The sequence below is a fragment of the Bombyx mori genome, chromosome 18 (assembly GCF_030269925.1).
Source record: "Bombyx mori chromosome 18, ASM3026992v2".
Classification (NCBI taxonomy): Eukaryota; Metazoa; Arthropoda; class Insecta; order Lepidoptera; family Bombycidae; genus Bombyx; species Bombyx mori.
This window is the reverse complement of record NC_085124.1, coordinates 1584929-1599564: the sequence shown is the minus strand read 5'-3', so window position 1 is coordinate 1599564 and position 14636 is coordinate 1584929. Positions and strand designations below refer to the sequence as shown.

Here is a 14636-nt window from a genome sequence, read left to right as displayed (position 1 = left end):
TATGGATATTATTATACATATAAACCTTTCTCTTCAATCATTCTATCTATTAAAAAAAACCGCATCAAAATCCGTTGCGTAGTTTTAAAGATTTAAGCATACATAGGGACAGAGAAAGCGACTTTGTTTTGTACTATGTAGTGATTGGGAAATGATAAAAAATTATGATCTTAGGTTATAATTTTTCCTGTTTGTACCGTTTGCTATAGCTTCTTCTACGAGTGGTCGACGCAAAGGTTTAATTATCCAGAATTTACTTCGCTCATCATCTGCTCAGTAAGCCCGGTAATGATACTCACAGGCCGGTTTCTTCGACGACAGCTGCCAACATGAACCGCGCCGACCTCGTGTTGACCAGTTCCTCGGCATACGGCCCCATTTCCGTTCTGTCGGAATTTTAATCACAATTAAGGTTAGTGCTGGGCTTAACAATTTTTATGGAATCGTTTTTACATCTATGGATCACTCAATCGCATCGCAAGTCCTCTCAGAGAACTCAATGTTTAAAGTCATTTTTAAATTTCCATTCAATGGATAAAGATTTGTTTCTCTTACAACTATTATAATGGTGTGGTCACCTGTCCGCAATGTGCACGAACTTTTAAGAATAAGATCGGCTATGTTAACCACACACGAGCACACTGTGACAATTAGATACGGACTTTGAAGTGGTCGCCATGACCAAAATCGGCTAAGGAGAGTAGTAATAGTATTATTACGACTACTATTTATGGAATTATCTTTTTTGTCGGGACCGGAAAAAAAAAGTCCCTTCTTCAATTGTAAAGAGTCCTCAAAAGTTTTGTCAAACGAGCCTTTCTTGATGTGCTGAAAAGTTTAGATTTTTTTGCGCTTTGAAGGGGATTAAATGTAGTACAAAAGCTCAAGAATTCATAAAAGCCATAGAGATTATTGTTATGGTATAAATAATATTAAAGATAATATAATAATAGTAAATCCCGTATGAAGATTACGTAATCAGACAAAAACCCATTGGATTTCGTTTCAATTATTTCACATGTCTATTAGTTAGTGCAAGTGCATCATGGAGTCAGTTTTTGTTAAAGAAATCAAACATTACGAATGTTCTTTCTGTCTAAAAAAATCGAGAATACAGCCTGTGTTCAAGAAGAAGTAGAGTTATTTCTCAAAATAAACATGTATTTTTTTTTTATTGCTTAGATGGGTGGACGAGCTCACAGCCCACCTGGTGTTAAGTGGTTACTGGAGCCCATAGACATCCACAACGTAAATGCGCCACCCACCTTTGAGATATAAGTTCTAAGGTCTCAAGTAAAGTTACAACGGCTGCCCCACCCTTCAAACCGAAACGCATTACTGCTTCACGGCAGAAATAGGCAGGGTGGTGGTACCCACCCGCGCGGACTCACAAGAGGTCCTACCAACAGTAAAAATAACAACAAATAAAAATAACAATAAAAATAACACTAGTAAATTTAACAACATTAAAGGTGTGAAATGGTTATTTCTGTTATATCAACAACTTTTTTGTTATCTACAGAGTTAATGAAATTCCCAAAATCTGCGGAAACCAGTTGAAATGTAAAACAGTGTTAAAATAAAAATTTAATTAAGAATTATGTTTACTCGCGTTTATCAAATAACCCTGATTCAATTTTGGTTTAATTAGGACAGCTTCGAGTTAAGAACATAAATCAAACAAGGGTATAATAAATCTAAACAATGAATTTTTGGGTTTTGGCCTGACGGTATGCCTGGGTCAATCATTGGGTTGCAGATTTGAGTGCAGATAAGACACGTGCTGAATGCTTTTAGATTTATGAAAGGAATCATGTACGTTAAACGAAATATATCTATTGATATTCAGGTTGAACAGCCATGACAGTAATATTAGATCGAATGAATATCGCCACCCATTTGAATCGTCGTGGTCTAAAGGCTAAGACGTCCGGTGCATATGTAGCGATGCATCGGTGTTCGAATCCCGTCGTCAGACACCAATTTTTCTAATGAAATACGTACTTAAAAAATGTTCACGATTGACTTCCACGATGAAGGAATAACGTGTAATAAAAATCATACCCGCAAAATTATAATTTGGGTAATTATTGATGGTAGAACCTCTTGTGAGTCCACACGTATAGGTAGCACCACCCTTCCTATATTTGCTATGAAGCAGTAATGCGTTTTGGTTTGAAGGGCGAGGCAGCCGTTGTAATGTTATAAGTGAGACCTTACAACTCATGTCTCAAGGTGGGGGCGAATTTATATTGTAGATGTCTAAGGGCTTCGGAAACCACTTAAGATCAGGTGGGTCGTGAGCTCATCCAGCCATCCAATCGATAAAAAAAAAAACCTAGCTTGAGGTATGAAATCAAGCGGAGCAATACGGCTTCAGGGAGGGCCGCTCGACGATCGACGCGATTCTGCGCGTGAGGGCCCTCTCCGACGAAGCCGTATCCCGGGGCGGAGTGGCGATGGCGTTATCCTTAGATGTAAGGAACGCCTTCAACACCCTGCCCTGGTCGGTGATCGCGGGGGCGCTGGAGTATCACGGCGTCCCCGCATACCTCCGCCGACTGATCGGCTCCTATCTCGAGGGCAGGTCGATCCAGTGCATCGGACACGGTGGGGCGATGTACCGCTTTCCGGTCGAGCGCGGTGTTCCGCAGGGGTCTGTCCTGGGCCCCCTGCTGTGGAACATCGGCTACGACTGGGTCCTGCGGGGCGTCATTCGGGGTCCCCTCCCCGGGCTGAGCGTAATATGTTACGCCGACGACACGTTGGTCGTGGCTCCGGGGAGGGATTACCGGGAGTCTGCCCGTCTGGCGTGCGCAGGCGTGGCACACGTCGTCACCAGGATCCGACGGTTGGGGCTCGAGGTGGCGCTCGACAAAACCCAGGCCCTGCTCTTTCACGGGCCGGGACGAGCGCCGCCTCTGGGTGCCCACCTCGTGATCGGAGGCGTCCGCGTCGGGGTCGGGGTGACCGGTCTTCGGTACCTCGGCCTTGAACTGGACGGTCGGTGGAGCTTCCGCGCTCACTTCGAAAAATTGGGCCCTCGGCTGATGGCGACGGCCGGCTCTCTGAGCCGGCTTCTTCCAAACGTCGGGGGTCCCGATCAGGTGGCGCGCCGCCTCTACATGGGGGTGGTGCGGTCGATGGCACTCTACGGGGCTCCCGTATGGTGCCACGCCCTGACCCGCGAGAACGTCGCGGCGCTGCGACGTCCGCAGCGCGCGATCGCGGTCAGGGCGATCCGAGGATACCGCACCATCTCCTTCGAGGCGGCGTGCTTGCTCGCCGGGGCGCCACCCTGGGACCTGGAGGCGGAGGCGCTCGCTGCCGATTACAGGTGGCGTAGCGACCTCCGCTCTAGGGGGGAAGGGCGCCCCGGCGAAGGTGTAGTTCGAGCGCGGAGGCTCCAATCTCGGCGGTCCGTGCTGGAGGCGTGGTCTCGCCGCTTGGCGGACCCGTCGGCCGGCCTCCGTACCGTCGAGGCGGTCCGCCCGGTTCTCGCGGACTGGGTGGGCCGCGACCGCGGATGCCTCACCTTCCGGCTAACGCAGATGCTTACCGGCCATGGTTGTTTCGGCCGGTACTTGCACAAGATAGCCGGAAGGGAACCGACGGCGCAGTGCCACCACTGCGCGGACCGCGACGAGGAAGACACAGCGGAACACACGCTGGCGCGTTGCTCTGGATTCGACGAGCAACGCGCCGCCCTCGTCGCGGTCATAGGAGAGGACCTCTCGCTGCCGCGCGTCGTGGCTACGATGCTCGGCAGCGACGCGTCCTGGAAGGCGATGCTCGACTTCTGCGAGTCCACCATCTCGCAGAAGGAGGCGGCGGAGCGAGAGAGGGAGAGCTCTTCCCTTTCCGCACCGATCCGTCGCCGTCGAGCCGGGGGCCGGAGGCGGGAATACGCCCGTACGTCCCGGCCCCTGTAGGTGGCGGCCTCCCCCCGGTGAAGGTCAAGGGGCGACCTGAGGGGGTGAGGCCGCGCGGCGCGCTACCAGCACTCTAGCGCGCCGCCGTGGAGTGATTAGAGCGACCGGTCGACGGTGTATCGCGTCCCGACCCGGCAGGCTGGTTCTGGTCCAGCGGGGTATTCCGGGACACCAGCGGCACCGTCTGGGCGGCCCGACGGGCTGCCGTACCGAGACGGCCGACGTTTCAGAGCCTTCGATTCGCCTCGAAGGCACCGTCGGCTGGGCGTCCTTGGGGTGAGCCGCGCCGTCTGGTTGTAGTGTTGACCGCGGTAGCCCCCCTACCTCATCCGGGTTCTGACCTCGGAGGGGATCGGACGTCGGGTGTAAGAGTGCAGAGGAGTCGTTTAGTGGGTGGGCTCTAAAATCCTTGGGCCCGCGGTCTGCTCACAACACCATGCAGATCGTTGAGTCTCACATACCCCGCGCGCCCCTTTTGCGCGGGGACCTCGTAGGAGGTTCGGCCCTCTACCCGAAAAAAAAAAAAAAAAAAAAAAAAGGTATGAAATCAACATTTTTAGCTCTAAATGGGCAGAAATGCTTGTGATCCACCGTGGTGATTACCGGGACCCGTTATCTCGTACTGAACATCCCCTACCTCGGGGCTGAAGTCCCAATTCTATTTTTTACAAATTCAAGCAGTATTACCTTTCAAATTAAAAAGTATGATTACTATACCGCTGAAATAGGACTCTGGTCTGTAACCTAAGATATCCTTTCCGCAACACGTGCTCTCAGTAAATAAGCTTGAACCTTCAATCTCGTTTTTTTTATTGCAGATGGTGATAAACACGTTTTTCCTTCAAAAGGTGTCTGGGAAGACGAGCTAGTTCTGTCTCTTGCAATCTCATTTCGACTTACTTGTCTTCCTCGTCGTCCACTTCATCGTTGCTTCCCGAAGCGGTGTTAGTCGGTCTATCGTCTTGTAATGCTTCAGTCAGCCTTTGAGTTTGCGCCATGTTCTCAATGACTACAGCTGCAGTGCCGCTGGAGAGCGCTGACCCGATTGCGGCAGAGGTCTTCTTCGCTACCCTCTGTTTTTTTGCTCTTTGTCTTATAGCCTGGTGAAATAGGAAATTTAAATCTTGTAATCACTCACTATTGGTCTAATATCTATCGGTAGTTTTCAGTCTACCCGTAATTTGACGTTTGAAATATCCCTAGCTCGGTTTAATTAAAAATTGTGCTAACCCTTTAGACCCCTTTCAAGATTGTACGTGAGTTATACTTTTGACTTCTCTCTATTTAATGTTCATCGCTTAAATGTTGATCCCGTACTAGTATTATGAGTTACATGTGCTTAATCAACTTTGCCTTTTTCTGATCACGGTCATCGTCGTAAAGAGGTGCAATACGAACCTTACTCCTGCCGCGAAAGGTTAAAAGGTTATTTTAAAGATTCTAGACCTTTGAAATTGCATTTAACGCCAATGGAACTTTACATCCTAAGGCCTTAACAGCCGTATCCTGATTGTTGATTTTATTTGTCAATCCCAAACCAACAAAAAAACGTTGCACTAATTTCTCAACATACATTAATATAGTTTACCTTGAAAATATTATAATACAGGAACATCATGATTATGCAAGGAATATAGAAGGAGCCGAGTGAAGAATAAATGACGTAGTCAGTGTTATTGAACAGGCACTGGTGTGGACTTCTATCGGGGGTGTTATTAAGGCCTAAGACCACGGGAGATCCTATTGCTCCGGAGACCAGCCACGCGATGCCGATCATGGTCCAAACTCTGCAATTGCTCTTATGTTTCGCGTACTTTATCGGTTGTGTCACAGCTATGTACCTGGAACAAACAAATAAAATGTGATAGATAATTTGGAAGCTCTAAGCGTGCATAGGGACTTTGCTTTTTGTGCTTTATGCCATACTTGAAATAGAGAATGCGTTGCGGACCTATTTCATATTATCCATTCCCTATTTACCATCACATGGTTAATCGAATAGAGTTCATCCCTACTATCTGGAACTGCTATGTTTTTGAACAGTTCCTTTCCTAGAAAATGTTTCCACGCACTACCTTTATTCTGGACTGTCCTCCACAGTGATTCCTGAGCGCTTTTTCATGTCCTTCTTCGAGCGAGGACTGAATGGCTGACGACGCTCACTCAGCATCATGTTTTTTTTTTTTTTTTTTTTTTCCCCTACCTATGGTGATAGCCTTGAGAGGCTATTTCAGCTTCGCCCTAACGTTAGTAGGTGAGCTCGCGGGGCTCAACCGGAGAGTTGCTAACACTGACCCTAGCAAGAGCAGTGCTTCGCAGAATCTACCACCGGATCGGAAACGCGACCCACTGAGAAGATCCGGCGAGAAACTCAGTGGGCTGTGTCTATGAGTTAGTTCGCTCGTCGAGCCCTTCGTCGCAAGCGACGGGTTCGACGAGGACGGTGACCGGTGCTTGTGGTGCCTAAAAGCACCGTTAATGGATCAGGAGGATCCGTAATGACGTGCTTTGGGCGACGTCGACGGTTTACCATTCGGTCTACTGGGTCGGGTATGTAATTTCCAGCGGCTACGATGAGAGGGTTCTCATGTCGTGCCGCCTTCTCAAAGTGGCGCAGCGATGCCGACTGTAGATACTTACTAAGAGAGTCGAGCTCCAGGTCATCGTGGAGATCCACATTCCTAAGGAACCATGGTGCTCCGACGGTTATCCTGCAGAATCGTGATTGAATAACCTGAAGGGATTTCAAGTGGGTGCGGGCTGAGTGAGCGAACACTACGCTTGCATACGTCATGACGGGGCGTATACAAGTTTTGTAGAGAGTTACCTTATTGCGGAGGGACAGTTTGCTTCGACTACAAAGCATTGGATAGAGTCGTCCTAGAATAAACGCGGCGCGGTCGCGTACCGTTTTTATATGGGGACGGAATGTCATCCCTCTGTCGAGGGTGACGCCTAGATATTTGACCTTCGAGACCCACGGTATGGGCTGGCCAAAGAGAGTGATGGGACTAACGGCGGAGGTGTTTGCGCGCCTGCTACGGAGTGGGATGCTCGAAGTGATGTTCGGAGGGCGACCCCTTTTGAAGAGCACCGCTGCGCTTTTCGTGGGGTTGATGTCTATTCGCCACTTCCGGAACCACTGTCTCATGGTGGCTACTGCGATCTGGAGTCGCCGATGAAGCAGCGACATCTTCCTACACGAGTAGTAGATAGCCGTGTCATCGGCGAAGAGCGCTAGATGGGTCTCCGGAGACCGGGGTATATCATTGATATACAAACTAAATAATAACGGGGAGAGCGCGGAGCCTTGCGGGACTCCGGCAGTCAGTTGACGGGGACGAGAACGAGTTCCCTCTACTCGATATCGAAACGAACGGTTCGACAAGAAGTCTCGTATGATGAGCACGAGTCTGTCTGGCACTCCCATGTTGTACAGTTTGTAAATTAAACCGTTGTGCCAGACTTTGTCGAACGCCTTCGCGATGTCGAAGAAGAGGGCGCCGGTCGGGATTTGTTTACGCCTATTTAGTCCTATCAGAATGTGCTCCGTGAGGCGGTGCACTTGTTGTACGCACGAGTGTTTTGAGCGGAATCCGAACTGTTCGTCTATGAGAATTTTGTTCGCGGTAACAAAATCCCAGAGGCGTTTCCTAAGGAGACGTTCGTAAATTTTTCCTATCGTCGAGAGGAGACTAATCGGACGGTAACTAGAAGTTTCGTTTCTCGGTTTGCCCGGCTTATGTATACCGATAACGTCCGCTTCTTTCCACACCGCGGGAAAGATGCAGTGCGTCATAGCGGCATTTAAAATTGTAGCCAACATTGCTATCAGTTGGACTGGCAAAAATTTTAGCGCGCGGTTGTGGATGCCGTCGGAGCCTGGTGCCTTCCTAGGTTGGAGGTTGTGGATCGCGTCTCTAACTTCGTCCGTGGTAATGGGGGGTAACGCGTCCGAGGGCGGCAGGGAAGCTCTGCGCTCGACCTCCCTGTCGACTAACTCGGTGTGTTCGGGGTCCGCGTGTTGAGTGCTGGTGGTGCACTGCTCTTGCAGTGCATCGGCCAGCAGCTCAGCCTTGTCATCGTCATCGAATGCCGGTGGTTGGCCTGAAGGGCGTAAGAGGGGAGGCATAGTAGCGGTAGTTTCGGATTTGAGAGTCCTAGCTAGTCGCCAGTATGCTTGGTGGGAGGGCGCGAGTTGTTCTAAATAACTATGCCAATTATCGTTACGCGCGTCGCTTAAGCGGGAGTGGACTTCGCGTTGTAGACGACGCATCTGAATCCGGTTTGTATGCGTGGGAAGACGATCGTAGGCCCGGATTGCCGCGTTCCTAACTCTTAAGAGATTCCTAAGATCGGGGGACAGTCTGATGCGGTGGAAGCTGTCCTCCACATCGACTTCTTTAGAAGATCTAATGATCGCGGAAGAGATGTGATCGGTAATGATGTTTATGGATTCGACGGTGTCCTCGGGGGATGGATTCGAATCCGGGCCGTAAGGGAGGATTGGCGGAGCGGCGTCGGCTAGGCACGTGCCCAGCTTATTCCAATCCACCATGGTCCTCGTAACAGTGACTGGGTTGTGAGGGCGACCGAGCTGCATAACGACAGGTCGGTGGTCTGAGTCGAGCTCTGACATTGCTTCGATGGAACGCAAGCGCAGAGTTACGTTCCTAAGCAATGCCAGGTCTATAGTGCTCGGGCGGAGCGCGATGTTATACGGATAACATGTTGGAGTTGGGGGACCGACTATTTCAAAGGTGAGGTCGTCTATAAACGCGTCGAGACGCCTACCGTTAACGTTTGTACGATGGCAGTTCCACCTAGTGTGGTGGCAATTTAAATCGCCTGCCAGGATGACAGAGTCTCCCATGCCGAACAGTGACTCGATGTCACTGCTCAGAAGGGGCTTGTCCGGGGGGAGATAAACGGATGCGATGACGATCGGCTGGTGTCCCGTCAGCGAGATACGGCACACTGACGCCTCGATATGTGAGAGCGAGGGAGTATCGAGAGGGACGACGTGCAGGGCCCGCCTATAGTAAATGGCAGTCCCGCCTTTGGAGGCGGTGAGTCTGTCATTCCTAACCATGACGTAATTCGCGACTTTCGGGTCGCGACGCGAGGGCTTCAGACAGGTTTCCTGCACTAATAGAATATCTACAAGATTATCGCGGAGGAATTCAAAAATTTGATAGCGTTGCCGCGCGAGTCCGTTAGCATTATAGAATGCTAACGTAAGGGAATACGGTTTTTCTCTACCTTTTTGCGCCATTGGTTACCGGTAAAGATTTTATAACGTACGCGACACGGACTCGTAGACGTCCATGTGATCGAAAGCGGCCGCAAGCCGCTGTTCGGGGGTTACCGACCTACGTATCGCGTCTGCGAACGATCGCAGACGGTCGAAGTTGACCGCGATGACGAAGTCACGCACGAGCGCGAAGTCGTTGACGGCAGAGGGTTGCGGGGGACGGAACGCGGGCGCGGGGCGAGGTGCGAGCAGGGGCTGGGGCGCGGGGCGTGTCACGAGCGGGGGCGGGGGTGCGGTTTCCGTTCCCGCCTTCGTATACGGCAGCGGCTTTTTCCACGCCGAGACCGTGGGAACTGCAGCCGGCACGAAGGCGGGTTTCGGCACTGAAGGTGCCGAAGTCTTTGGGCCGACGGTTCGCGGAGCCGGGTGGGTTGGACGTTTTCGCGGAGCCCTAGGACATCCACGGTAGTTCGCGGGGTGCCCTTGCTTAAGGCATAGGACACAGCTGGGAGGTTCGGTCGCGGTTTCCCTATCTCTAACGCAATCTAACGTAGCGTGATCGCCGAGGCATTTCACGCAGCGGGGGCGCGCGTGGCAATTACGCGCCGAGTGGCCATAGAGTTGGCATCTGTAGCACTGCCCGGGAGTGCCACGCTTATGGGGGGCTTCGATCGAGATCCCGGATAGGCCGCAAATTGTCGTGAGACATGCGATCTTCTTTTTGGCCTCCGGGGTGGGTTCTAACGCCACGAGTATCATATTATAGGGCTGTTTGCCCCGCCCGCTGTGCATCCGGTGCACACTAACTATCGGGAGGGCCTGAGCGGTCAGATCCTCCTTAATGTAGTCTATTTCTAGCTCCTTAGGGACTCCGCGTATTACTACGCGGAGCTCGCGGTCCTCCTGAAGAGCATAGGTGTGGAAACCTATGTTCTCCTTTCGGAGGTATGCTGAGAGGGCCCTATGGTCGCCCGGCGTTGCGACCTTGATCTGAATCCCATGCGCGACGTTACGCGCATGGGTGTAGTTAATTTTATTTGCCTGAAGGGCCTGGGACACGCGATTCCACGCTGTCTTCTCTTGAAGTATCAGCGGGGGCGGGGCAACTACTTTGGGAGCGGGCGCGGGCTTGGGACGCGGCGGTGGGGTTACGCGGCGCGCGGAGTCCGACTCCGGTGTAACTACTACTTTCGGTCGAGAGGCGGACGCGGATTTCGTCTGTTTTGTCGTGGAGTTCCGGGACTCCACGGCGCGAGTACGCTTTTTACCGCGCGTTACGGTTTGGAACCCATCCGAAGTTCCAGGCTGAGGGCTTGACGCGGATTCGAAATCCATCTCCGATTCGGTATCGGAGCCTGAACTCGAAACGATCGAGGTCGCGACGGACGAAGCGCGCGATGACGTAAACGACGCGGGCGCGGGGGTGGGGGTAGCGCTAGGCGCTTCGTGAGTCGCATCGTCGGAACGTGCGCTCGAACTTAACGCGACGGCGGGGGGCGCGCGGCGTGCCTCCGAGGCACGGTTGAAATACGCGGCGACGGACGCGGGGGGGGAGGGATTGCCACGGGAGGCCCTATAGGCTAAATATTCGGCCCTAATTGTCGGGTACCTTTCCCGGAGGAATCCGACAAAATCACTGTCACTGACACTTTCACTGTTCTCCTGCATCTTCGGTCTTCTTGCCCGGGGGGGGCGGCCCCGGGACTTTTGTTGAACTCGCCGAAAGGCGAGGCCCCGGATAGGATTTGTAACCCCCCTGTGCTGCAGGACAGCAAGGAGCAGGGGGGGGGAATGCCTATACCGTGAAAACGGCAATCGGCGGGGAAAAGGAAAGGAACCCGCTCGGGCTGTATAGTGCTACAGCAGGCAGAATCGCGAGCGGGGGTCTAGTCTTGAAAAAGACTGTTGTTTTGGGAAAGGTTAGGAAATCGCTAGCCTGTGAGTGCCACAGGAAGCCTGATCGTAGCGATTGGTTTTGCCTTGAAAAAGGCAGTTGGTAAAGGGTGGGTTCGCGGTTACAACACTTTAGCGCACAAAAATGGACTCCGAGACGCAGATCGCAAGCAACCAACGGATCGGAACGTCCGCACTACCGAATTGTAAGCACGATGTATTCACGGTCACTACACTGTCGAGCACAACTGTGAGTTCAGAGACGCAGCTCGCAAGCGGGCCACGGATCGGAAAGCACGTCCGCGCACGACCGAGTCGTGAGCGAGAATGAGCATCATGTGAGCCAATTGTTTATTTACATTCGAAGACCGAAAATACATCAATAATCGTTCATAATTTTTTTATGACATTTGTAGGCAGATGTCACACGTCGGCAACGCCAGGGGAATAGTTAGGTATCTGCCTACCATAATAGGTATAACTAAATATGTATATAGGTACATAAGTAAAACATATATAAGTATGTTTAATAATCTCTGCTACTCATAACACAGGGAATTTTAAATTGGGGCCGGATGACCGTGCGTGATTTGTTCCAAGTTATTATTATTATGTACAAAGTTTTTATTTTGATATTTTTATACAGTTTTATACATTTCTAAACAGTCGTCGTGGCCTAAAGGATAAGACATGATGTTCACGATTGACTTCCACGGTGAAGGAATAACATCGTGTAATAAAAATCAAACCCGCAAAAATTATAATTTGCGTAATAACTGGTGGTAGGACCTCTTGTGAGTCCGCGCGGGTAGGTACCACCGCCCTGCTTGTTTCTGCCCTGAAGCAATAATGCGTTTCGGTTTGAAGGGTGGGGCAGCCGTTGTAACTATACTTGAGACTCTAGAACTTATATCTCAAGTTGAGTGGCGCATTTACGTTGTAGATGTCTATGGGCTCCAGTAACCACTTAACACCAGGTGGGCTGTGAGCTCGTCCACCCATCTAAGCAATAAAAAATATATTTTTTTATGAATTTCGGTAAATACCGAAAACTACGGGCCTAAGCCAAGTTAAGTTCTTTTACAGTTTTAATTTCGCCTGATGTTTCGTCCTGCAATCACCAACATACCTTGTACCAATTTTCCTCTCTTTTAATTAGTTTAACGGAACTTTCAAAAGGGATTAATAAAGGAACCCGACGAGCCAAAATCTCCAACCAAAAATCTCTGGTAAACCATTGACCTTATATTTAATATGTGACCAAAATAAATGTTAGCTCGACCGTATTTTTGCCGGGGCCCTCCGACCGCGCAGTCCGGCGAGGCCAGAATAATACCTTTCTATTCCTTTTCGTTATCAACCTGCTCGTCAATCATTCAGATGTGAGGCAATTCAAGGGGTGCGAGCTGTTTAAAATTCTGGTCGTCAGAGACCCAAGCCAGCGGTGTTTTTATAACAAGAAACAAAGGTATTGTATTCCGGCATTTTCAGTCCAACGTGAAAATTTAATGTTGTTTTTTTCCGTGCTACACAATTGTTAGATTCAATTCAGAATTTTCTATATTATAAATCTGTTATATATGTTTTTCCATAATTGGCGAACGACAAACAAAAGCTTGGCTCACAAGAATAAGTAACACAAACAGATGTTATGCTGGAGTTATATTTTACGAAATTGTGAATTTGCATTTTTGATTTTACATGTCACCAAAAAACAAGAAATGAGGTAGACCAAATTTCGTTTTTTCATTAAGATAATCGTTATACTCTAATTGTAAAGGTTCCCAAATTTTACAGCATACTTAATAATGATCGTCTTAATAATAAGTATAATAAGATTTTCCAGCCAAATTTAGCTGTCTCCATGTCTATATTTATAGTATTTTGTAATATATATTTACACGTGTATATTTCACTGGTAGTTTTTTTTATTGCCCTTGTAGGCCGACGAGCATACGGCCCACCTGATGGTGAGTGGTTACCGTCGCCCATGGACCTCAGCAATGCCAGGGGCAGAGCCAAGCCGCTGCCTACCGTTTAATACTCTCCACAAGCCTAGTTTGAAGAATGTACGGTACGGACGTCATGTGAGTCCGCACGGGTAGGTACCACACCCTGCCTATTACTGCCGTGAAGTAGTAATGCGTTTCGGTTCGAAGTGTGGGGCAGCCGTTGTAATGTAAAAGCTGAGACCTTACAACTTATATTACAAGGTAGGTGGCGGCATTTACGTTGTAGATGTCGATGGGCTCTGGTAATCACTTAACATGAGGTGGGCCGTGAGCTCGGACGCCCACATAAGAAATAAAAAAAATTGTACTGTACTGATATACTTTTGGCCGAAACACCAAATTTTAATGTGGCTGACTCAGGTGAGCTTATTATTTATTCTTATTCTCATCTCATCTCTTATTATCATCTCAATTGCTTTTAAAGGGCTCGCATCGTAAACCACTCTCGCGTGTTGTAAAATCGGTCGAATTTTATGCGATTTAAAAATAAAAGCTTTAATAGCCTCATAAATAACTAAAATCTCATCTACTCGATCGGGCAGTTAACACATTCTCGCGGCTGGACTATCTGCACGTGACGACGTAACTAATTACGGGTCTAATGAGGTCCCATTTGCGAGTTGCCCATTTAAAACAGGTGCCTCCGGAGATACCATGAGACGAATATCATAGAAATTAAAAACCCTCAGAGACAGGTCCTATATAATCCTCCTATATGATCTAATAGGAACAAAAGGCAAACTATTCAATATTTGCATTCTACCAATCTTAATGTATGGAAGCCAAACATAGGCCTTAACAAAAAACATAACCAATAAAATTGATATTTGCCAACGAGCAATGGAAAGAAGCATGATAGGAGTAAAAAGGAAGGATAGAATAAGAAACATTAACGTTAGGAAAAAAGGCTAAGATACAAGACGTAACTCTAAAAATAAAAAGGCTAAAATGGAAGTGGGCGGGACACATGGTCAGAGGAAAAGGAAAATGGAGCAAAATAACTACACATTGGTACTTAAGGGAAGGCAAGAGGAAAAGAGGCAGACAATAAAAAAGATGGGTCGATGATATCAGGCAGATTGCGGGCATAACATGGAGTAGAGTAGCCAGAGAGAGATCAGAATGGAGTAGGTTAGACGAGGCCTTTTGTCAACTGGCAAACGGACTTACAGAAAGTGAAGACGCACCAAATACGTGAACACAAAATAAAAAATTTACAAAATTAAAATACATATATGTGGGATGGTATCGCAAAATCTAGTGGATATTTAGTTTAACAACAAAAAAATTTATTCTTTCAAAATAATACTACATACATATTCGTAACATCGTTATGTCAATTTTATATCTGTCATTTATATTTTCTTTTTTTAAAATAAAACCAGTGTGCCAGTGTGAATTAACCAAAAAGTTCCGATCTTCCCACTTATACATATAGAAACTTAATTGTATATATGTTGTCCGAATAAAAGGCTTTATTATTATATTATTATTATTATAGATACAGGTCGCTTATGACTTGGTGATGAGCAGTTTTATTTTGCC

The 14636-nt window shown here is 48.6% G+C and overlaps 1 protein-coding gene across 2 annotated transcripts in view; it reads right to left on the bottom strand.

Moving 5' to 3' along the window:
- LOC101739021 (dopamine D2-like receptor) overlaps positions 1-14636 on the bottom strand; it is a 210250-nt gene that overhangs the window by 8424 nt on the left and 187190 nt on the right. For both annotated transcript variants that reach the window (XM_021347832.3, XM_004925908.5), the window contains exons 4-6: positions 5521-5773; positions 4833-5032; positions 300-386 (exon numbers count right to left, since the gene is read on the bottom strand). In XM_021347832.3, coding sequence (XP_021203507.1) covers positions 300-386; positions 4833-5032; positions 5521-5773 — 540 coding nt within the window. The remainder of the gene's footprint in view (positions 1-299; positions 387-4832; positions 5033-5520; positions 5774-14636) is intronic.